The sequence below is a fragment of the Zonotrichia albicollis genome, chromosome 1 (genome assembly GCF_047830755.1).
Source record: "Zonotrichia albicollis isolate bZonAlb1 chromosome 1, bZonAlb1.hap1, whole genome shotgun sequence".
NCBI classification, from domain to species: domain Eukaryota; kingdom Metazoa; phylum Chordata; class Aves; order Passeriformes; family Passerellidae; genus Zonotrichia; species Zonotrichia albicollis.
Genome location: NC_133819.1, coordinates 105,810,409 through 105,833,072, shown reverse-complemented (window position 1 = coordinate 105,833,072; position 22,664 = coordinate 105,810,409). Strand labels below are relative to the sequence as shown.

Below are 22,664 nucleotides of genomic sequence, written 5' to 3'. Positions count from 1 at the left end.
CTTCTTCCATTAAAAGAACAGAAAACAAAAGAAAAAACAAACCCAACACCCCCATCCCTCACCCCCCAAAATCAATTTCTTAGCTTTCTAGCTAAGCAGTTAATTTCCCTGGATGAGTCAAAAGATATTTGCCAAATAAGCTACTCATTTCCTTGCTATCTTTAAACTGATAACTTTGAATGCACTGGAGGGGAAAAAAATTTCTAGATTAATTTGACATGCTTCAAGATGAAACAAGTTTCTAAAAATGAAATGGAGAAAAGAGAGAAAGAGAGAGGGGGGGAAAAATCCCCACAATACTTCATATTCTCTTGCACTTATTTGAAATACTTGGGACTTTGGATGATACCAGGTCAGAATGAGTGCCAAGAAACAAGAAGGCCTCCGATGGCTTTCATTTCTCTGACAGGGTGCTGGTTAACATCAGTGTCAATAATTACAGCAAGCCTGGTACAGCACATCCTGGGTGTTCTGTACCTCATTTACATGAGTTTTATTGAGAGATCAGTAATTCAGATTCCATCATGCAGACTAACAACTACCATGTCCACAGGAAGTGAAACAGCAAGAATAGTAATAATAGATTTGAAGTGATCTAAGTTGTTTACTTCTCTTATTTACTCCTCTGGGTTTTCCATAGCAAGCTGTTTGTGCTGGCTGGGAACTCAAAGCTGTCTCATAGATTTGGATGTGCAACTCCCATTAATTTTATGGGAAGCTGGGCATTCAAATTCTTTTTTGAAATCTCGGTTCTTCTGTCTGTCTTGGTTATGTTTGTAGTGCTTGCAGGAGGGGTTGTCTGGATTTTACTGCCCCAGGCACATGCTGGAATTTGCTTTGCCTCCTAAAAATGAAGCCATGCATTAAGAGGATATGCCTGCTTGTCCCAGTTCCACTGAATTGTGGCTTCTAGACAAGCAGACCTCCAGGGCAGGTATCTCTGAACTCATGGTGCTGGCCTCTTTTGAAGCCTGATGGTTTTTTGGCTATATTTGCATCACTCCATAAAACTGAGTCAGGGAAAGATGCAGCTCCCTCTGGGGAGGTGGGAAGTGCTCTGAAGCAGCACCATCCTGCTGGCATCCTGTGGCATGGGGCTGTCTTTCATGAGAGAAACAACAGGAGGGCCTGGAACCAGCACACCTGACTCTCATACTGATTACATTCACAGGAATATGAATACATTCATATTCCTGTGAATGTAATTGACTGAAACAAACTCATATGAGATAAGGACTCATGAGAGAGGAGGGGAAACCTGGGCCTCATCTCTTGCATATCCAGGTTCTTTCTGGATCTATGAAACCAAAATTGCACTGGGTTTTGCAAAGCCCTTGTGTACTTACTTGTGTACCCAGCCTACTCTCAAATCTTCTACATAATAAGTAACATAGGAGTACAGTCTGATACCCTCAGCTGTGCTCTGGATTTTCAGGTCTGTTGCAGATAAAGCTGAAAGAAGAGCACATGGTTTTATGCAGCCATACAGCCATTCATTGAGTGCCACAATGAGTCATTCATTTGAAAAAAGAATTAAGTGCTTACCAATCCTTCTGCATACTTCATTCATCAGATCTGCAAAAGCTGTGGAAATAAAATCCAGAGACTAAGACTCTGTGTCTGCAGTTCAAGCACAGTCAACAGTAAGCACAAGTACTGGCTCTGAAATATTCTCCCAGAAGGTTTGAAAAAGCTACCTTTTCAAGCACATTAGAAATCTGAGTAATGCAGAAATGTAGCCTGTTATTTTACAGTTTCCAGGCTTTATTTAAGTGCAGTCTTGATGAATACTGCTGCAGCTGAACAAGACAATGTTATATTATTTTTTTTTGTAAATGATGCTGTTGAGCTGGAATGCTAACCCATTTGTACACATTCTAATGGATAGGAGTGGAATGTTAAGAACATGGTAATCACAGTAAGTGGAAAGGCCTCTTTGCATGTATGCAATTGACAAAATATAATAAAAATATTTTTAAATGATCTAGTTATGTAATTTTTTCTATACTTGTAGGTTTATTGATAGCCCCCTGAGGAAATCTGTTGTAATTTTGCTTAGTGGTAATCACTGTATGCTCCCAAAATTATACAGAATCCAGATGCAATAAGCTGTATTCAAATGTTATTTGAACTGAAAAATCTCAGTTTTTCTAATCAGATGGTGTTGTATGCATGAGAAACAAAGCCACAGGAAGGCAACACATGCAGATGCCTGTATTACCCTGAACCCACTTCAGCCCTGGTATCTGCTGGTGTGGCTGAGCACAGCCAGACTCTGACCTGTGTCCTTGAGCTTCAGCTCACTGGAGTCCTTTCCTCTGTCATCCTTCAGAATGACTTCATATGTGCCAGCATCTTTCTTAGAAAACTGCAATATTGTAATGATAAAACCAGTTTTCAGAACAGGTACTGTAGAAAAATACAGATTTTACTTGTGAACCCAGCAGATATCCTGTCCCTGTCCCCAGCAGGTACCCGGTGCCTGAGGCTGCCCCTGTCCCCCCCAGCTGCCCTCCTCCTGCCTGGGGTGCTGGGATGGGCTTTGGCAGGAGGTCCTGGTGTGCAGGACCTTGTCCTGCCCCAGATCTGCTGCAAGGCTGGGTATGAACCAGACCCCTCTGGTGGCTCTGAAAGCCTGAGTGACAAGCACTTTCCAAATGCTATTCAGAATAGAAATGTGGTCTCAATCTGTTGCTAAATTGACATGCAAAGGAAGTGACAAGCTTATTATCTCTTCTGTCATCATTTCCTGAAAATCTGAACAAGCAGTTACAGACAGACATTTGCTTTAGTGAAAACACAGACGCCTTGTGAGCTTTTCCATTTTTAAAACCCACTTCCTTTTTCAATTGTTCTGCTGGAGTACCAGATTAGATCATATAACTCATGTGAACTCAACTGAAGGCTAGTGAAGACAGTCACTCACCTCTGATATCAGCAGAGTACACACACCATCCTTGAAGTCATGTTCTTCATCTACCATTATCTCCCTGTCATCTTTGTACCACACAATGTGTGTTTCCTTCTTAATATTAGCCACCTAAAATGGATGAAAACCACACTGCAATTATTCACTTCACCTGAGCAGGGGAGCTCAGTGTTGTAATTTGGGTCAGCTTGTTCCATGGGTTAGTGTGTTCAGGTCTCTCAAGGAGGAACAGCAAGATTTACAACCTGATAGCAGTGAGTTACTGCAGGCCTCCATTTTAAAATGAGGGAGGCAAGAGGGAAAACAACAGGGATGCAAACAGAGAGAAAAGGAGACCAGGGAATGAGTTGATCCTGCCCAGGAAATTTCTACATGCATAAACAGGCCAAAAATGAATTAGTCCCTGGATTTACAAAGACTTGTCATTCCTTTCCAGCTGCCTGTCTCTGAGTGGGTGGCTGATGGACCTGAAGAAAGAAATTCAAGCTATTTTCCAACATATTTTGTTACATGCAATGAGCTGTTGCCTCAGCAGGGTTAACCTTCAGAGGCTCTGTCCCTGTCCAACATGCAGCTGGGAGTACAAAAGCAAAGGGCATCTCTTTAGTCCCTTCCCAACCATCTAGGTAGTGGTAGGCCAGTGTGGTGTACTCTGAATATTGTACTCAGGGTTTTCCTTTCCCCTTACCTTACATTTCAACATCACATTACACTCATCAGTAACTTCCCATCCCAGTTTATCCACGAAATGAGGACCTGTTTGAAATTACAGGAATGTTTTTAAAGGTCTCATCAATGGTATTCATAATGCAAAATGAAAGACAGACGTGTTTTACTTGACAAGAATTCTGTTATATTTTAATGTGGTTTTATTTTTCCTATTTCTGCTTCAGAAGTACCCACGTAGCACAACAAAACCCATGCATTTCAAATGAACATATCTAGCTATAAACAAACTCTTAACAGACTAACACATATGTGATACTTATAAGTATTTGTATTATCACCTTGTTTCCTGTGCCACTCTTTTCTCTGGAAATCTGCTTCATCCTGTAGCTTCTTGAATACTAGGAATTAAAACCAGTAAGAAATACAAGGTTAAACTTCATGTGCCATTTGTACAATGCTGAATGTCACTGTAACAGTTCAGTCTAACTCTGTCCCTTGGATGCCAGGGAGAAGCTGGCCATAGGATCAGGTTTTCACTGGACATTCCAGGGTGTCAGAAGCTGATTGTGGCTAACTCAACTTCCCCAGCTGCTTGCAATCATCAGGAGTTTTATGTGTCCTGCCTGATGATGTGCAATCCCCAGTCATGCAGCTCCTGGTAGGAAGGCAAATGAGAGGCAGCAGAGTCAGCAGCTTCTTGAGCTCTAACAGGTGCAGCTGCTTGTTCCCAGCTGAATGGGCTTTTTATATGGGAAATGTTCATTCCACCCATAGGAAAGCAAACCAAAACATGCTGCAGTATTTTACATTTCTGTAACAATTCCCATTTCTCCCATCACTTAAAAAATTTCAGTTCACACACACGCTCTGTCCTGTAGAAGGCAGGCAAAATTGTGACATAAAAAAACTGAAAGATCTGTTAGTGTTGAAAACAGTGAAAAGCCAACCCCCTGCATAATACAGATCAGCCTACCATCACCAATGAGGACCAGACTAGACTGATTGGTTGCTTTTCCATCCTGCAGCTGGAACGTGTAAGTGCCTTCATCCTTTTCCTCAAGCTTATCCATAATCATTTCAACAAGGCCAGTATTCTTGTCCACTTTCATTTTGTATTTCTGCAGGAGTGGAAAGTAAAGCAACAATTAATATATGTCAGAGACAGAAAATATTTGTGAAGTGTTATAATGGTCTCTTTAGGAGAAACTTTGTTTTCTTTATTTGGATTCCTACATCTTCAGGTTCCCATTTGTACAGATCACCATCCTATTCTAGACTCACTGTCTTTAGCTCCAGCTCCAAATGTACAACCAAATAAATAAATCTGTTTATTTACTGATGCTGTACAAGCACATGTCATGCGTGTTGCACAGTGAGTACTATAATCTTTTTCATTAGAAAGGTTTAGATTTGCATCTCTTCAGAATAATGCTTTCTTTGAGGGTGATTATACTATACAAGGTTGTGTCTGGAATGCTCCATCTCTGCCTCTATCTGATATCAGTGTTGCAACAAAATCATGCCACGTCCCATCTTTGGGTGTAACAAGTTCTGCAGCTGGAAACAAACACTTGGGAATTTTTCTGTGATGTAACAAATTTCTTCAAACCACAAAGACAGGTGAGAATAAGAGCATTCTAGGGCTATAGATGAAGGAGGTAGGAGGAGTCTGGGCAATTGCAGTGATTCCTTGAAATCACAGTTAATAGAACAGGCGGTATTCACAAAAGTGGCAGGAAGGCATATAACTTCCCTTTACAAAATGTATCCAGTAGAATTAATCTGGACCTCAGAACCATGGATAAATTCTTTCTAATCACGCTTTCCATGACATACGCTATTTCTCATGAAAATTCATCAGAGTGGAACACTAGTTGGAAGTATACTAGAGACACTAATCCTCATTGATACTCATGAAAATGCAAACACATGTAAGCAGTGAAAAGCCTTACCTCTCCATTGAAAATCTCCTTATCATTAAACACAAAATTGGCCTTTGCATTGCCAGACAGTTTTTCAGCTTGCAGCCAGAATCTCACTTCTCCTTTCTCCAAGATTTCCACTGCCAACTCAGAGATAAGTGGGACAGCTACAAAGAAGAAAGAAAGGAATGATGCCTGTTTTGCCTGTGCCCCAACAACTATTGTCTGCAACAACCAGAAAGCCACTTAGCCCTCCCATACTCAAATACTGTATGCAAGGTAACTAGCTCATAACAGCTCTTCACATAGACAGAATGCCTCTCCACCCACATATACCTAGAATGACAGATGAGATTTAGGCTTTTGATCCTTCAATCACAAGGTCTGACCAAACTAAAAGTGTTCAAGATTTGATTTATGCTCCATTCTAAAACAAGGCTATTTCAAATGCAAACTGCAAGTATCTGTGCAGCACTATATGAGTCTGTATGCTGCAGACCCATGTTTAATGAGTTGTCTAATAATATTACTGTAAGACAGTGAACTGACTCAGAGGGAAAAAAACCAAAACAAAACACAAACAAATCTCCAAGCACAAAGCTGGATCAGAAAGTCAGCTGCTGAGCTGTAGGTTGGGAGATTTTTGAAAACACTCTGATCCTTTCCTGAGTGGAACCTCCATCTCCAGAATTCACTAAATATCCCAACACATCTTCAGTCTCCCCAGTACATTTTGTTTCCTTATGAGTAACTGAAGCCCCCACATATAAACGAAGTGTGTCAACAGGGGAAAAAAATGTAAAAATCATGTACTATACCATAGGTAACTCTCTTTTAGTTAGTTAGTTCCTATTAGTAACAGTCCTCAGCTTGCTTTCACTTTAACTTTCCTTTAAGATACCATAATCAGCAACATTAAGCATGAGGATTTAGACTCTGACATTGGAGCATTTTGCTCATCTCACTGACTTCCATCATGCTATCTGTCTTGGTGGATGTGCAGATTCTCAGTAAAAATCACACTCTCAGCATTATGTGTGCTGCTGTGTGTGAACTATCCCCCGGGCTCCACTTTCTCAGTAGTATAAAGTCTGTGTTGCTAGGGTGTAGCAGCTGAGGACAGTGCACAAACACGTTGCAAAACACATGATGATACAGTCATCATGTGTGTGAAGGCACTCCTCCCAGGGCAGGCTGGTTTCTTTAGCTCAGTGTATGCAGAGCCTCAGCTGCAGCAGGACAGGACTGGGACCAAAGCAAGCCTGGTTTCTCTCATCCTGCTATTTGCTCCATTCTAAATGACTGGGGTGCCTTCTGGAGCACAGCTGCCACCTCACCCCACTGCCAAACAGACTTAGGGGGTGAGGACCCCTCAGCTCTTCCTTTGTCACACTCACTCCTTCTCCCTCCCACACCCACGTGTGTGCTTTTAGTGCCTGAGTGGCACAGGGTCTGCCTCTGATAAAAACAAAGCTCCTGGGAGGTGAGGCAACAATCACCAGGAAACAGAATTATGGAAAAGGCACATGCTTAACCAGAGAGGGAAAAGCCTGGTGCAGAAGGGCATCATTGCCATGAGGGAGCGGACAACCCCATGGAAGTGTGTCCCTGCTGTGCAAATGGTCCATGTGAGCCTTCCTCACCCAGCACATCACTGTGTGTGCAAGAAACAGAAGGAATCTCAGGGCTTGCATAATTTCTTAAAACAAAGCAACTGAAATTGCTGCAGGAAGCAAAGTGGGAGTGTGAATAGACTTCAGGCTGCACTGCTTTTGTCTCACTGTCAGCTCTACAGAAATTTTAAACCCCCACTTGGCTTGCCTGTTATTAACTAAGAATATCTTAGTCTAACATGCAAGAGAGAAAAGTATCTCAGCAGCTGTTAAATAAATGGCTGAAAGGATGCAAAAGGATTCTTTTTTGGAGAAAAGTCTGATCACTTCTCAACCTAAAGGAACTGGACAAATTTGCCTTAAAGTCTGCCATGAGCAGAAGTCTTATTTAAAATATTTTCATAAGCACTGATAGCTATTTTAGGCATTTTCCGGTGGTTTTACATCCTATTTGTATAGCATTACAATTTACTGGCAGCACTTGACAGGCAGCCCTTGGGCAATTGCTAAATGGAGGAGTTGGAAGAGTTTCTTTTTGCCTCATACCAACTCACTGTCGTACCCATACGTGGCTGTGCTCTGTAAGGCTCTTATTCAAGCAATCCATTTTCCCATGGAGTTACTGGCTGCATGTGTTTCTAAGCAGAAGTTCCATTAATTGCTGCTCAGAAGCACAAACAGCTGAATCTCAAATCCTGGTTGTAATAGATATATTTCTTGAAGTGTACACAAGGGCCCAGAATGGCCAAAGCGTATGAGACAAGTTTCCTCCTTAAGGATACTTTCTGCAGTGATCTCCCTTTTCTGCCTGTGCCTTCTGGGAGCTCATGCACAGCTATGTCTGTGCTGTTACCTGACACAGTGCAAAAAACATGATCTGATCTGTGTCCTGGGGCAATATTTTGTGACACTAGTAGTGAACACAAAGCATGGAAGTGGCCTCAAGAAGGGAAGGGTCAGGGCAATTAAGGTCATGAGATAGCAGCAAGGTTTTGTGATGACCAACTTGTAGTGTGAAAATATAATTAGGAGAAGATGATTGGGAGGAGCAGGAGTAAACAAGGGTTTGGTTGGGCTGTCATCAAGCTATCAAAAGGTGATATTGTATGCTGAGAAGAGTAGAGCCAATGAGAAAAAGACGAAGAAGGAAATGAGAGAGATGATGTAGGCAAAAAGGCCATTTCTGTAGCTAAGGATTGGCTGGGCTGAGAGGTGCAATGTGGGCTGAGCTGGAAGAAGTGCCAGCAGTGCATGCACTAAGCTGAAGATTTTAAAATGCAGGCAAGAGTTTTAGTGCCTGGAATGAAAAAGAAGATAATATAGTGGGAGATTAGACCAGGTTTAGGTCTCATCTTGTTGTGTGCTTTAAGATTCATTATGGAATCCAATATTATTTCTCCCTCCTTTACTCAAGTAATATTCCAATAAAAATAACCAAATTGTGCTATTACCAGGATATCATAAATGTCTGTGGAAATGACAAAAATATCATCTCAAGTGTAGAAAGCATGTTCAAATTTTGTCAAATGTTCCAGGAAAGAGGGAGAGAATGAATTTCAGCAGGAAAATTCTGTATATATAGATCGTTACAGCTGAATTTACTACACTTGCCAAATTTGTTAACCTTAAATTTAACTTATGTTAACTTCGGTTGGAGTAAAATTAGAGAATCTTTCAAATTCTGGTTTTCAAATCAGGTCAAGCATGCTGAATAAGTATTAAAGCCTGTTCTGCAGAAGAAGCAAAGTCAGTATGATAGTTATTTTCCAGCTGTTATACAGACTTATTTTATAGACCAATAGCCTGCAATAGTTTGGGAAGAACATCAATAATATACAAATGTACTGAAAGAGGGACAGAAAAAAAAGAATTTAAATTTTTCAATCCAAATCCACTTTCACTTGAAATTACTATAGTGGCCTCCTTACCTGATGGTGGCAGGAGGTTTGTAACCATAGACTCACAGAATGGTTTGGGCTGGAAGGAAGCTCCAAAGGTCAGCTAGTCCAGGCCCCCTGCTATGAGCAGGGACATCCTGAACTAGATCAGGCTTGTGATACCCCACTGCACGCAAAGCTCTCCCCTACAGACATGACTGATTCACTTACTTGGGAACTGCCGTTCATGGCTCAGAGCAAGCAGGCGTTTCATTTCTGCAAAAGACATAAAAAAGAAGTAATATGAGGTGTGTGAATGCCTTTTGGATCTGAGAGACAGCAGATGTGAAAGCAAACTAGGCATGTTTAGTAGGCATTGTGTCTACCTTCCTCATCAATTGTGTAGCTTGATGAAACTCCATCAGTGTCTGTGACAATACAAGAGTAAATTCCCAAATCATCTTCTCCAAGATTCTTAAAGGAAAGTTTAGACCTATAAGGGGGAAAAAAACCAATTATGATGAAAAGGTAAAATCCATCTGAACCAAGCCCCTACTTTCTGTCTGTATTACCAGATATGATTAGCCTTGTGTTAGCTTTTGCTCTGACTGAACAGACAAATCTTTGGCTCTGTCAGCTATAAATCAGAGTAAGTCCTACCACGTGTGGTAAATGGTGATGGCACCAAAACAAAAAAAGCATGTTGTCAAGGCTTTGATCACCCTGGAAGGATAATGTAGATACAGGTCAACTCAGATTCCATATGGCAGCACCATGACTGTGGTGGGCCACTGTTTCTTTCAATATGGCTTCTAGGAGAGCACACAGGCCCTTCATGGGCTGAACCTGTGCATCCTCCTTGTCTTCCTCTGGGAAAAGCCTGAAGAAACAGAGTAGGCTTGGAGATGTTATACAAGTTACCAAATCAGGCCATGGTGATGCTGACATACGAAAGCCTTGCTTACTGCAGCAGTTCCGAAGATTACAGCTGCGTTACAGGGCAAAAGCATTTTAAAGAAACCAGATAATTTTATTATTTGGAGATTTAAAATAATAGGAATAATAATAATCATCGTCATCATCATCATCTGTCTTGACTGAGAAGTTATAAGGTGACAGGGCTCAGATTTTCTCTCCCCATGCCTAAACATCACCAAAGTGCCTACAGAGGAGGTCTGACTCATTCTGTGCAAGCTACAATTGCCAAATGGTCTGGGTATGGATTTACTGGAGAACAGCATTCTCAGGAAGTAACCATCAAGTAACAGAGACAGTTTTAACTCTTCCTGAGGTCATACATTAAAAGGATGGATTTCTGTGACAGTCTAGATCTCTCAAATACAAGACTATTGCTACCCCTGAGGGTCTTACTTTCCGCCTTTGGTATCGATGTTCAGTCGAGAATCATCCTCAATTGGTTCATAATTCTTGGACCAAATGAACTTAGAGTCCGGAGACATCTGATCACATTCAAAGTTCAAGGAAATTACTCCATTGTCGTCTACATCAACCACCACTTCCTTGGTTCCTTAAAGAGCAGAACAAGGCAATTCCAGTTTCTCAGAGAATTCAGCAAACAAATTTCCATAGATATCATTCAGAGAGCGGATTAAGCAGATCTTTGCCATTTTCTCAGCTGGAACATAAATTGCTGCACTCATTGATATCCCTGGTCTTTGATTTACAAGAATAATTCTTTTTCTAATCCACAGGTTAAAACACATCATAAATCATCTGATTTACTTGCGTGAATCTAAGCATACACAAGAGTTGCAGTATTTGCTATGAAAAAGCCTGAAAGGGGTAAAGAAATCAAGACTCTAAATCCACTAAATGTCTGAGCTATTAAATAGCAATATTTTCCATGGTAAGCAGTAGTTAGAGTTTTCATTATACAGCATGGATTTCCTATTCTCTAATAGGGTAAGTGCTATACAGGGAATAACATGCAAATGTGAGCATTTGAAGAGGTGAAGAAGAGGAAGCAGTCAAGTTATCCCAGCAGCACACATTTGTGACTGAGGCCCATTTTTGGTGACACTGGCTTTGCTCAGGGAGGTTGGTTTAATTGCTGTGCTTGGCACCCAGCCCTGATGCCGTCTGCACCATTAATCCTGGGCCCACAAAGGGAGTGAATATTTGCAATTAGCTGCTTAAGTCACCCACCCAGTCTTGCCAGAGCCTTCAGTCACTGAGCTGGATAAGGTGACCCAGTTTGTACTTTGAAAGGCCTTGGGGGTGAATCCTGGGTCAGCAACCTGAAGGCACCTCAATTCTGCTCCCTCACACCCCAGGGGAGCTGAGGGAATTTCATCTGGGATTTGGGCAACCCAGTGAACTTGTCATCTGTGGCATTAATGTTCATTTCAACAACTTGTCTGAGAATGTCAGGGAGAGCATGTGCACTGAGAGGGGCTGGAGGACATCCAGCCTTCTTTTCTGAATAGCTCTGAGCTGGATCTCGCATCTGAATAGGGCACTCATGTCCTGTTACTTGGGCTAAGACAATTCTGGGCTGCCCAGAATACTAATGACACACTTTCTCCACAACGTATTGTACTTCAAAGACAAGAGCCTTATTCCTGACACTGAGATTGAATGCTTTATTTTCAGCATAATTCTTAGTGACCCTCAAGCATAGTAGGAGATTTCTGTGTTTCATCGTCCCAAAACTATGCATGTCTTTTCCAGCACTGCAAGCAGCTCCTGTCATGACAATCTGTGTACACACAGCTTTCTCAGTCTTCACACTTTGCCATAAGCATTTAATGAAAGATGAGATTAATATTCCCATTTTGGTACTGTTATGTACCAGCCCTTGCAGTAGCGAAGCACATTAAGTACCAATATGTGATAAATGATGTCTGAGACCTACAAATATTTTACTAGGCAACAATATATTTGCAATTTTTCGTTATAATTTAATTTATTACATGCAAAATTCATCACTTGAAATTTCATTAGTGTTTAGCTTCTTCTAGGTCATTAGCCCATTAATCTTTTGATGGCACTTTATGTGACATGGAAAGAATTACAGCCATAAGGGTAATTTGAACAATAGAATCTTCTACATTCGTTTCAAAGCATTTTCATTGTGGTAACAATGTATAGCATTTATTTTCAGAAGTGATGATGGAATTTACCTCTAATATTTCTATGAGTAAAAAAATTGTCTAAATTACAGACCACATTTGAAGAACTCACTCCACCTATCCTGCAAAGTGGAGCCAAAGAAGCAGCCATTGTACTAACAGTCCTAATTTCCCTCCTCTAGAGAGCTTGGTGGTTTCAACATATCATCCAGAGCTCCTCTTAGAGTCACAGTAAGAAATAAAATACTTACATGCCATATCACATCTCCATTTATCTAAGCATTTTGTTGCATTGAAAGGAAAGAAATAACAGAACACAAAGCAGACATCTTCCACACGCTAGAGGTAATGGTATCATTTTGAATACAGCCAGCTAGAGAAGTTGAATGGGACAGTTTCCTCATTTTCTGAGGTTCAGGCCCTTCTCAAGTGGCTGATCCAAGCTCATAATCTAATTTTGCTTTGTATCAACATAAACAAGGACTAAGGGCAGCAATACAAGAGTTGCAGTCTGCTCTTAGATTTTTCTTGTTTCCTGTGAGATCTGCATATGCTAAAGTGATTTTGTCTGAAGCCAAAGATCAAAAGTAGTCTGGATTGGTATTAGTTTACATGGTTAGGATTCTTCATTTAATTTTAGAAGATAACTGTACAAATTAAACATGGTTTTCATTGAAAAGAAAGTGGATGCAAAATATTGAATAGTTATATTTACACATTTCTTTGGATAAAGACAGCTGGCAATTTTGTATGAAAGCAGGTATTTTCATTCAGGTTATTATTTACTTGCATTATTTGATTAGAAATCTCAGCTGTCTTGTAATTATACACATTCACCAAAAGCAGCATTCCAGCAGGAACTTTCTAGAGAGACCTGACAATATTATATGTCTCCATCCAAGATGGTAATAGATGCATGATTCAGAGTGCAGCACCAAAATATTTGTGGTAATTTTAAAAAAATGGTGTGATTTTTCTCAACATTTTTGTGGTTAGAGTGAGAAAAGGTGGAAGCCTGCTCAGGAGGCTGTTTTATGAAATAATTATTTTAAATAAGTTTTTGTCTTTTCTTAATACCTCTAAGAAGCTTAGTTTGGTGGATTCTGTATCAGCAGATCTCAGCTCAAAATATGGGTCAAGTAGATTTGTACACGTAAGTAATTTTCAGTTTCCCTGAGTGTTCACTGGGCTAAATCCTCACTTTCTGGTGATCCCTCAGATGTCATACCTATGAAGTCTCCTTCTGTAATGGTGAGGTCTGTAAACCAAATGTTCTGCTCAAATTCACATCTTTTGAGTGAACACTGTACAATTTTTTTGGCCTTTTTGGTCATCTTCACAAGAGTCTGTTTGTATTTTTTCTCAGTTGTAGTAACATGGTCAATCCTTTATTTAGGACACTTGAAGAGTGTTACCACCACAATGTTTTATCAGAAGTATGATGCACAGATATTGACCCTCAATGAAAATGGATTAACAAAGCCAAAAATTTAGTCTTAATAGTGGCTTAATTCTCTTATTAGAAGTGGCTGCTGCATATAGCTGTTTTCAGGAATAAATTTTTAAGGTTTGCCTTACTCCCCTTGCAGGTGATAGAAACAGCCCTGGTGCTTCAGCAGCTTATAGATCTGAAATTATGTTTCCTATATTTTTCAAAGTTCCTGTTTCAAACCCTTCTTATTCATACAATTACTTAGCTTGTTTTTGTCCTTGTATCTCAATCTTACATGCTTTCAACTGACCATCTGCTCCTTCCAATCTCTTTTCCCCATCCCAGCTCAATAGCAGTCACAGACACCCCAGCCTCCCTAGTCTGAGCTTTCCAGTTCTTTTACACCCCCAGCTTCAGACCTCCTTTTTCAGGCTTTTTTTGACTTACAGCCTCACTGAGGTCTAACTCAATACTTGTTAGAATTTTTGCTGCCCTGGTCATAAGGATTGGGCACGCATGAGAGCTGAGCAAGAGGATGTAAAAATTAACCTAGGGGTCAGAAGCTGGGAAAGGATCCCAGGGAAATGAAGTCTGCAGGTGTAGGAAGGGAATTGTCAGAGGAGAAGAGGGTGTATGATGGATCCAGGTGGAGTTGTACCCCTGTACCTTCTTACATCATACTAACCTTATACTAGATTTGTTTAAAATGTCTGGGATTTCATTTTTGCACCTTGTAGGACCCTGCACTTCTACAATAGTATATAGATGAGGAAGCCACAAGTCCATGTTGGGTTTTCTGTTGGGGGCTTGGTGACAAAAAAGTGTTGTCTCTGACCAGTCACCTCTGTTACTTGTACAGCTAAATAAAGCCCAGAGGTTTTCTGAAGTTCCAGGTATGGAGATGCTGCCTTTGCACTGGTTCCTGTGTTTCTTGCTGATCTTACAGACACAGTGGAGCCTGCCTTCAAGGATTCTTCCAACAAAGAACTGCACTACTGAAAGTGATCTTCACAATGACTTCACTGTGCTTTTAAAGCCTTTATTTCAAAGACCAAGAGAAAAAAATATGTTTTCTTTTATCCTTTCCACATTACATAAGAAAAGGAGAATGGTAAAGCATAAAAAACTGGTTTAATGCAGGAAAGGCAAATTTACATCTGTAATATTGTTTTGTTGAGCTGATCTTACTTGGTCCTCTACTTATGCACCTACCTGTAGAGACATGCAAATCTTACAATTTTACTGCATCTTTATATTCCTGAACCTGTAGTTACGATAAGAAAATCTGTTCTGACCTAAAAACATACCAGACAGTGAACTCAAGATATGGCCCTCAGCTCATATCTTACTTCATAAAAAAGCTTGACCTGAGAAAGATCAGATTCCTGGCATGTAGCCTACAGGTAAACACATTGCACAAACAGGAACCTGTGTAAATATGATGACAAGGAAGAAGTCTTTCTAACGAACCTGGTCGTGTTTCTGCTATGACAGCATCTGTGACATCTGATGGCTTCCCAACGCCAGCCTGGTTTGCTGCCCGCACACGAAACACGTAGCTCACACCTTGTGTCAGGCCACCAATCTGGAGAAACCAAATATAAATAGTGGTGTGTTGCAAAACCCTGATTTTAATTTCACACTTATTAAGATCAGTCTGGGTATCTGACAATTCTATTTCCTTTCTTGTTTTGTTTCTTTTCCAGTTTTCTTTTTTTTTTATATTCAGCTCCAGAGTGACATGACTAATCTGTGTGACTTGCTCCTTCCTTGTGTGCATAGTTAATGTTCAGGCAGCATCATTGCTGTCATTGATTTCTTAGCAAAAGGAGGACTAGTTTTGGAACAGGATGTTTTTAACTCCTGTGCATTGACCTCTGAAACATCATCGTCTTTTACTGCACATAAATGCTGGCTTTGAAAAATGAAATCATCAGGGTAATAAGTGCCAGCCACACCTATTTAGAAACAAGAAAGAATTTAATAGTACAGAGTTAATTGCAGTGACTTGAAGAATTATACTGAAATTGTGTCACCTGGGGATACTCCTATAAAACATATATGAAAGGATCACACTTTAAAATTACTTGTCTTTCAAATATTCTGAAAAGTATAAAAATAGCAAACCTACTTCAGGCTTTTCTCTAGAACTGTGATACTGCTGATCACTCATTTCAAAGTCATTCCATAAAATTATGTATAATATGGCCTACTGAGTAAGTGGAGCCGTGATCAGTGCAGGATGATGCAGTCAAAACTGACTTCCCCAAGGTTATGCTGCTATGCCAGTATTTGAATCTTCAGCAATTTACCTTCAAGTATTTCTTTTGAAGGGGCTTCTCATTGACACTTCTCCAGCGTTCCTCCTTTGCTTCAGTTTCCTTCATATCAACATAATAACCAACTACGGGAGTACGACCAGAATAAACTGGTTCCTTCCACAGTAACACCAGAGAGTCTTTCCTAACTTCTGTGCATTTGACATCATGGGGTGGCCCTGAAATGTAAAAGTTGGGGTGTGGTGTCAAAATAAATCCCAAAGGAACCAGTGCATAAGACTCTAGAACCAAAACCAGACAGAACCCAGAACAGCACACAGAACTTATATAACATTTAGCTCCTCTATATCATACCTAGACCCAATGTACAAAATACAGCCCATGCCAATTAAAAAGAGTAACCCAAAACACAATCTAATTGGTTAAGATTGGTATCTTGATCAAATATTCATGAGCTTAGAAAATGGACAAATAATACCCAAACTCTGGGAAATAAGTTAATTATTAAGCTAATGTGCTGCTTCAAGGACTGGTCTAAAGTCCACTGAAGTCAGCAGAGGTTGTTTTCATTAATTTCAATGAATGCTAAAAGGTCAGGGATCTGGCCTTGTAGTGATTTACATTTAGACAAGGATTACAAGGTCCCATTCTTCTTTGCCTTGTACCTTAGACAGGTATTTATGTCTAGTACTTAAACTAGAAAGCAACGTGCCAGACACAGTAGAGGAACAAAGAAGGAAAGATAAAGAAAACTAAAGAAGCTGCTTGTAAAATGCTACTAATTAAATAGGGATTATCACTGTAATGGTACGAAATCAAACTGCTGGCGATTCAAGCCTGGCCATGAACTTCAGTGTCCCACTGAATCCACTGCAAAATGCCTGCAGTAGATAATCAGACCCAGAGCACCCCTGGGCTGTGTCCCACTTGGTATCCTACCAGGCACAGCAATGGTCCACTCTTCACACTTGAAGGACTTGCTGGGTTTGGAGGGTGCCCCAACCCCTGCCAGGTTAGCAGCAGCCACCTGGAACTGGTACACCATGTTTTCCTTCAGGTTTTCAATCTGCAGGATCAATAACATGGTACTTATTAACTTTGGATTAGGACTTCAGAAGAAAGTCACAATAATAATTGTTGAAAAGATGAGCATGCTTTTAAGTGTGCCTGAAGATGGAAGCATTATTGACATCTTAACATGATCATTATCTTGGCTTTTCCTCTCATGAGTGATGGAGCACACATGAGTGATCTTAGCATACTCAAATTGCAACCCCCTTTTCCTATTGATAGGCACTTTGGAAGCTAGGGAGGAAACAAGGTATTGTTCAACAATCATCTTAGTCTGTCTCGTGGTATGGAGCAAGTTCACTTAAGGCAAGAGTTGGCCTCACAGTGAGGTGAAACTCAGTCCTGGCATTGCTTTTCATTTCTAAAGCAGCTCAACGAGGTTGTCTCTGAATTGGGTCAAGAACTGATCACAAAAACCAGCTGGCACAGAGCTGGTTTTAACACTAGCAAATACTGGAATATGTCCACCAAACCAGTAGGAATTCCATTTATTGTGAGGGCCTACTTACAAAATATCAGACTATATCAGTGAATTAACAGATGACAAATGGTTCCAGACTAACAAATAAGTGTACAAACAATTTTGTAGAAAAGTTTAATAGGGCTAAATAAATTTACCATCATGGAATTCAAACCCTCTGAACAGTTATCTGTCCACTGAATCATAGTTCATCCCAACCCATCTTTGAGATGTGATTTGAAAACACTGCCTGCTCCCCCAGCAACAACTGGAGTTAACCTCTTACCCTGTATGCCCTGTCAGCAACAGCCTTAATGTTGGCCTCCTTCCATTTCCCAGGAACTCCATCCACCACTTCCCTATAGTTCACGTAGTAGCCGGTGATCTCAGTTCCACCAATGGCTTCGGGCTGTTTCCATCCCAGCACCATCGAGTCACGGACACTCTCGAGCACCACGATGTCGTAAGGTGGGGATGGAGCAGCTGTTGTGGTGTCAATAACACGTGAGTAGGAGGCAGAGTCTCAGGCTTGCTTTCACTTACCGTGTTCAGGCAGCTCCTACCCTGCTTTTCCTAATTAGGACAATATTTATGTGCTCAAGGGAAGCTTCTGGAGCTGGAATAAGAAATGCACGATGAAAGCTTCCACAAACCAAAGTCCAAACTGCATAGGAATTAGTTTTTAGGATCTCCTGTTTTTGAAAAGCAGGCTAATACATAGCAAAAGAATGTGTTGCAATTGCAGCTCTGATGCAAGTGATCAGGACTCACTTCACTCCGTGAAGAATGAGGAACTAAAACTAGCATTGCAGGAAAAGCAAAAAAATTGGAGATGCAATGATTTGTTTTCTTTTGCAGAAAGCAAACCCCTTTTCACAACACAATATTTATTGTAGTTTCCTTTTTCAAAAAAAAATAGTCTCACATTCTTTCCTCTCAAGAATTGCCTTTATGTGTTTCTTTTTTTCTTTTAAATTTATATACTGTGCAAATCTTATCATTGCACCCATCATGTGGTCTTACCTTAATGGGAGGCAGAGTGATCATAGGCACTGCAGTATGACCAGAGAAGGAACATGTCTGTTACTGGAACTTACATTAAAAAATATGTGGCATAGTCCTCCTTCTTAGATTTTTTTAAACAATACAGAAATAATTCACTTCATTCCAAACCACTTTCTTATATTTCTCCTGTATCTAGTAGGAAAATGCTTGCCCACATCCATTATGTAGCATATCAGTGAAAAGCCTTACTTGTGCCCTTGAAGTCATACTTTGGATGGAAAATCCACATCGTATATGTTTCCTTTTGTGTGTAATGTTTTGCATTGGTGTCAGCTAGGCCCAGGTGTCTCACTTCAGAGGCCTAAGGACGAGTTTTGTTCCCTAGCCAGATATCAGGAGTCAAACGATATTTAAGCCCCACATATCTTGGGCAAAATGGGTGTTTAGGCACTGAAATTTAAAACATGATTTTGTGCACATATCTATACATTCCTCCTTATGTATCACTATTAGTCAGAGATAGAACACAACATTCATTAGCACAGTGCGTCAGCAGGTAAGATGTAGCTTAGGCTAAAATCCACAAAGAATTTTCATATTTCCTAACAGAACACAGATTTTCATGCTTACCGTCATAAACAGATTTTGTTTCCTTCCTACATATACAACCCAGAGAACCAGGTAACCAGATTCCTAACAAATTACTGAAATGACTTACAAATAATATATCACCTTAGATACATTAATATGCAGTCAAACAAGGCATTAAGTTACTAACCATATTGATTTGTTTCACTTTCATTAACCACTAAGTTTGTAAAGTGATCTCCAATACTATTACATGCATAATGATCTTAATGGACAGTTGAGGGCATAATTAATAGGTTTGATAGAAGATGCATCACTGCAGAGCACGTCCACTTGTGGCACAGTTGAACAGAAGTTACATCAGTCTGAAGTGGACCAACCAAAGCAGCAAAATCTATTTATTTCATTAATTCTCACCTGTATCTTTCTTCTTTGTAACTTTTTCCACTGTCAAAAGATCCCCTGGTCGAGACTTACTTGCCTGCTTAGCAGCAACTTTTTGTGGTGCAGATGTGACAGCGTCCTCAACCACTCCTCTTGTGTTACTGTCTCCTGTACTCCCCAGTTTGCCACAGCTACTGGGCAGTGTCTCTCTATTAAATTTAGCATTGCATTTTAGCAAAGCATCTGTGTCAAAGATAGGCTGGGAGGCCTCATGCATGCCTTCCCAGCTGGTAGTGTGGTCTGTTAGTCCAGCAGCTTTACCACTCAGTTCAGGACACACACCATGAAGCAATCCTCCCCCTAAAATTGCCAGAAAACAGCAAAGACATTTGGATTTAGAACACATTCCTTTTTCTTCATTTAGGCAACAGAGTTAAGAAATGCATGCAATGAACAATACAGCTGAAGTATGACAAGTCATTGTGTTTATGCACAAAATGTTAAGCTTGAATTTGAGAAAATTTGAAATGCATAGAATACCTCTCAGCCTGTTCATAAATAATGCATTTTTAAATAATGTCTGGTATTCAGAGCAGAAAAAAATTGTAAAGTTAATAGTATTACTTTACTTCAGTTATTTTAGTTTTAGATCTTCCAGGTCACGTTTCTGTTCCTATGAAGATGATCTCACAAAATTGCCCTAGGCCACATGTCTCTGCTCTAAGGTTGAGAGGTATGCAGCTTCAATACAAATAAGAGTGAGGGTGCTGCAGACATACAATTCATTCTAGTCCAGTGATCTCATTAATCTTTATGGATTAGTTCAGGCAGTGGCAAACAGAAACAATCCATCAGCAAAGGGAGAACACAAAGGGTTATAGAAGGTTTTACAGACAACACATTGCACTATTAGGTTTAGTCATGGAAACAAATTTCTTAGGAACTGACTCTATATAGGATGGTGTGGATTAGAGGTGATATACCAGATTACAGAATCAGTGACATTCCCATTTTCCAGGATACCTATTAAGTGAACTTGGCAGTGCTCTCATACAGTGGTTCAAAAGAAGCACCTGAAGAAAACTGGATGGTGAAGGTGAACAGTCTACAAGAGGGCAGTGAGTGTGAAACCATGTCTGTGAGACTATAGGATCTATGGGTAAATTATTTGTGGACAACCTTGTGAAACAAAGCAATTAATTAGTAACTAATAATTGCTGAGAACATATTTACTTAATTAATTACCATTGAAAGGGGCAATGGAAAATAACTTACCAATGGCTGCTTTCACCTCTATAGGCTCTGATTCCTGTGAAAATTCACTGAGTCCTGCTGCATTAACAGCTCTGACTCTGAAAATGTACTTCTCACCAGTGCTGAGCCCATGGCAAACGAATCTAAAACAAACCAGTCAAGGAATACTTAGAAAATATTATAGAGAAAAGTTTTAAGGGGGAAGAGAAAGCATTTCTTCCATGATATTTATTCTGGTGTCTAAAAACCAAGGACAAACCATGACCCCAGTCACTAATATGAAGGTCAGAGAATGCAAAATCTGGGCACCTCATTCACACAACAAAGTCTAAACTCATCTCTTTTAAGAAACGCTATTTCAACACTCTTTCCTTCTTTGAGACTACACAAGTTTCTGTGTTACCCCAGGGTCTACTTTACTTCTGTCTGTGTATAAAATCCATACTTCCTAGTAAAAAAATGTGAAAAGCTGCACAGGTAAGGTCTATATTTGCTTCTTGTGGGATATTTTCATGACACAATTAAAAGGCACAGGTTCCCATAAATCCCTCCAATCATAAATGAAAAATTGCAGAGTTCAAAAAAATTACAGGGCATTGTATAGGAGATAAATTATTTTTGTTCTTCACTTCCTTGCTTCAATACATCACAACAATCCAAGTCAGAGAAATTCTTTTATTTGAAGACATTTACTTGCTCATCTAACTGTCACATAAACAAAACGCTCATAAATTTTCTCTGGCATCCATTCAGAAAACACAAAATTTCTGAAGACAGGAATCCTTTATTTAGGAATAGATTGTGGTATGGAAATTAAATTTTTTTTGTTTAAAATCCCATTTATTTTTCACAAGTGTATTTTATTCCATGTTACTTTGATTTTGTTCTACTTTCTAATGTAGTAATAATTGCACTACCAATGCTTATCTCATGAAATGGCATATGAAGCAACTACAATGTGGAAAACAAAATCAAAGTTTTATTTTGGAGTAAGAAAAAGAAACCATGAATCAAAATTTTCAAAGTGGAATTTTCCCTACCCATTCTAGCAGACTTTTCCAAACATTTGCTTTCACCAGGATGTGTGCAGAATTTCAAAAGATCAAAATATATTGCATAAGGCAGGCTATGAACCACAGAGAATGCTTTAAGATTGACCTAACCAGAAAAACCAAGAGTTGACAGACAGCCTGTGCCTGACTGCATCATATATTATATCACACTGATTAAAAATGCAGTGATAGAAACCTATGCAGTGTACTTGTATCACAGTATATAGTAACTCAGAACAATATTTTTATTTCTACAGTGGTGAAAGGTCACATATATTTTAAAACAAGCAGAGAGCATGAAACTTCACCCACTTTCAATATAACTGTGATATAACTCATAGAAATAGATATGAAAGGGTGTAATAATGGCGCACATAAATATAAATACAATACAAATGCACTAAAGAATATAAAGGACATTGTTGTGTCTGTGTTCAATCAAGTGAGGTTTTAGGTACTTCTGATATACTAAGCATTTACAATGCCCTTCTAAACAGCAAAGATGGTCCAGGAGTATTTAGCTGAGTTTGACTTATTGTAATAAGGGTTGTCATGGATAGCAAGTACAAATAAGCAGAATCAGTCATAACAAGCAGGAATTACTTCTGTATTGGCATCAATCCCCTTGAGGAAAAAGTTCTGCACTTACTGTTTCAGACTCTGAAGATTACATACTTATTCAAACAAAACCAAACCTGATTTATCTCAGGAACTAACTCAACTCAGGAAGTTTTAAGTCTTGATTTTTTTTTCTGACTGGAGACCAAGCTTCATATTGGTAAGAAATGTGGGTTTGTACCCAATATTTAAGAGTGCTAATTAATTTCTTGATGATTACAAGTAAAAGAGCAGTCAGACAGTAATATTTTTACTGGGATGTTTAGTCCACATGTCCTCCTGATAGTCCAGATACACAGCCCAGAAATGTTTAGAGCAGTCTTCCAAAATAAACCACTTTGCTTCCAAACATTATGCAGCTTAGTTCTCCACATTTGTAACTTCAGACATTCCTCATTGTTCTGCTTTTCATCAAGCTC

The 22,664-nt window shown here is 39.7% G+C and overlaps 1 protein-coding gene across 6 annotated transcripts in view; it reads right to left on the bottom strand.

Annotated features, from left to right (window-relative positions):
* MYOM1 (myomesin 1) overlaps positions 1–22,664 on the bottom strand; it is a 78,053-nt gene that overhangs the window by 19,160 nt on the left and 36,229 nt on the right. For 2 of the 6 annotated variants that reach the window (XM_014266841.3, XM_074549175.1), the window contains exons 17-33: positions 20,597–20,718; positions 19,355–19,681; positions 17,631–17,827; positions 16,753–16,879; positions 15,847–16,031; positions 15,005–15,119; positions 10,382–10,538; positions 9,397–9,503; positions 9,242–9,286; positions 5,551–5,687; positions 4,572–4,716; positions 3,937–3,996; positions 3,618–3,685; positions 2,927–3,040; positions 2,281–2,368; positions 1,546–1,584; positions 1,347–1,452 (exon numbers count right to left, since the gene is read on the bottom strand). In XM_014266841.3, the coding sequence (XP_014122316.2) occupies positions 1,347–1,452; positions 1,546–1,584; positions 2,281–2,368; positions 2,927–3,040; positions 3,618–3,685; positions 3,937–3,996; positions 4,572–4,716; positions 5,551–5,687; positions 9,242–9,286; positions 9,397–9,503; positions 10,382–10,538; positions 15,005–15,119; positions 15,847–16,031; positions 16,753–16,879; positions 17,631–17,827; positions 19,355–19,681; positions 20,597–20,718 (2,139 nt within the window). The remainder of the gene's footprint in view (positions 1–1,346; positions 1,453–1,545; positions 1,585–2,280; positions 2,369–2,926; positions 3,041–3,617; positions 3,686–3,936; positions 3,997–4,571; positions 4,717–5,550; positions 5,688–9,241; positions 9,287–9,396; positions 9,504–10,381; positions 10,539–15,004; positions 15,120–15,846; positions 16,032–16,752; positions 16,880–17,630; positions 17,828–19,354; positions 19,682–20,596; positions 20,719–22,664) is intronic. The other 4 variants (XM_074549192.1, XM_074549196.1, XM_074549171.1 and 1 more) reach the window with 3 other exon arrangements.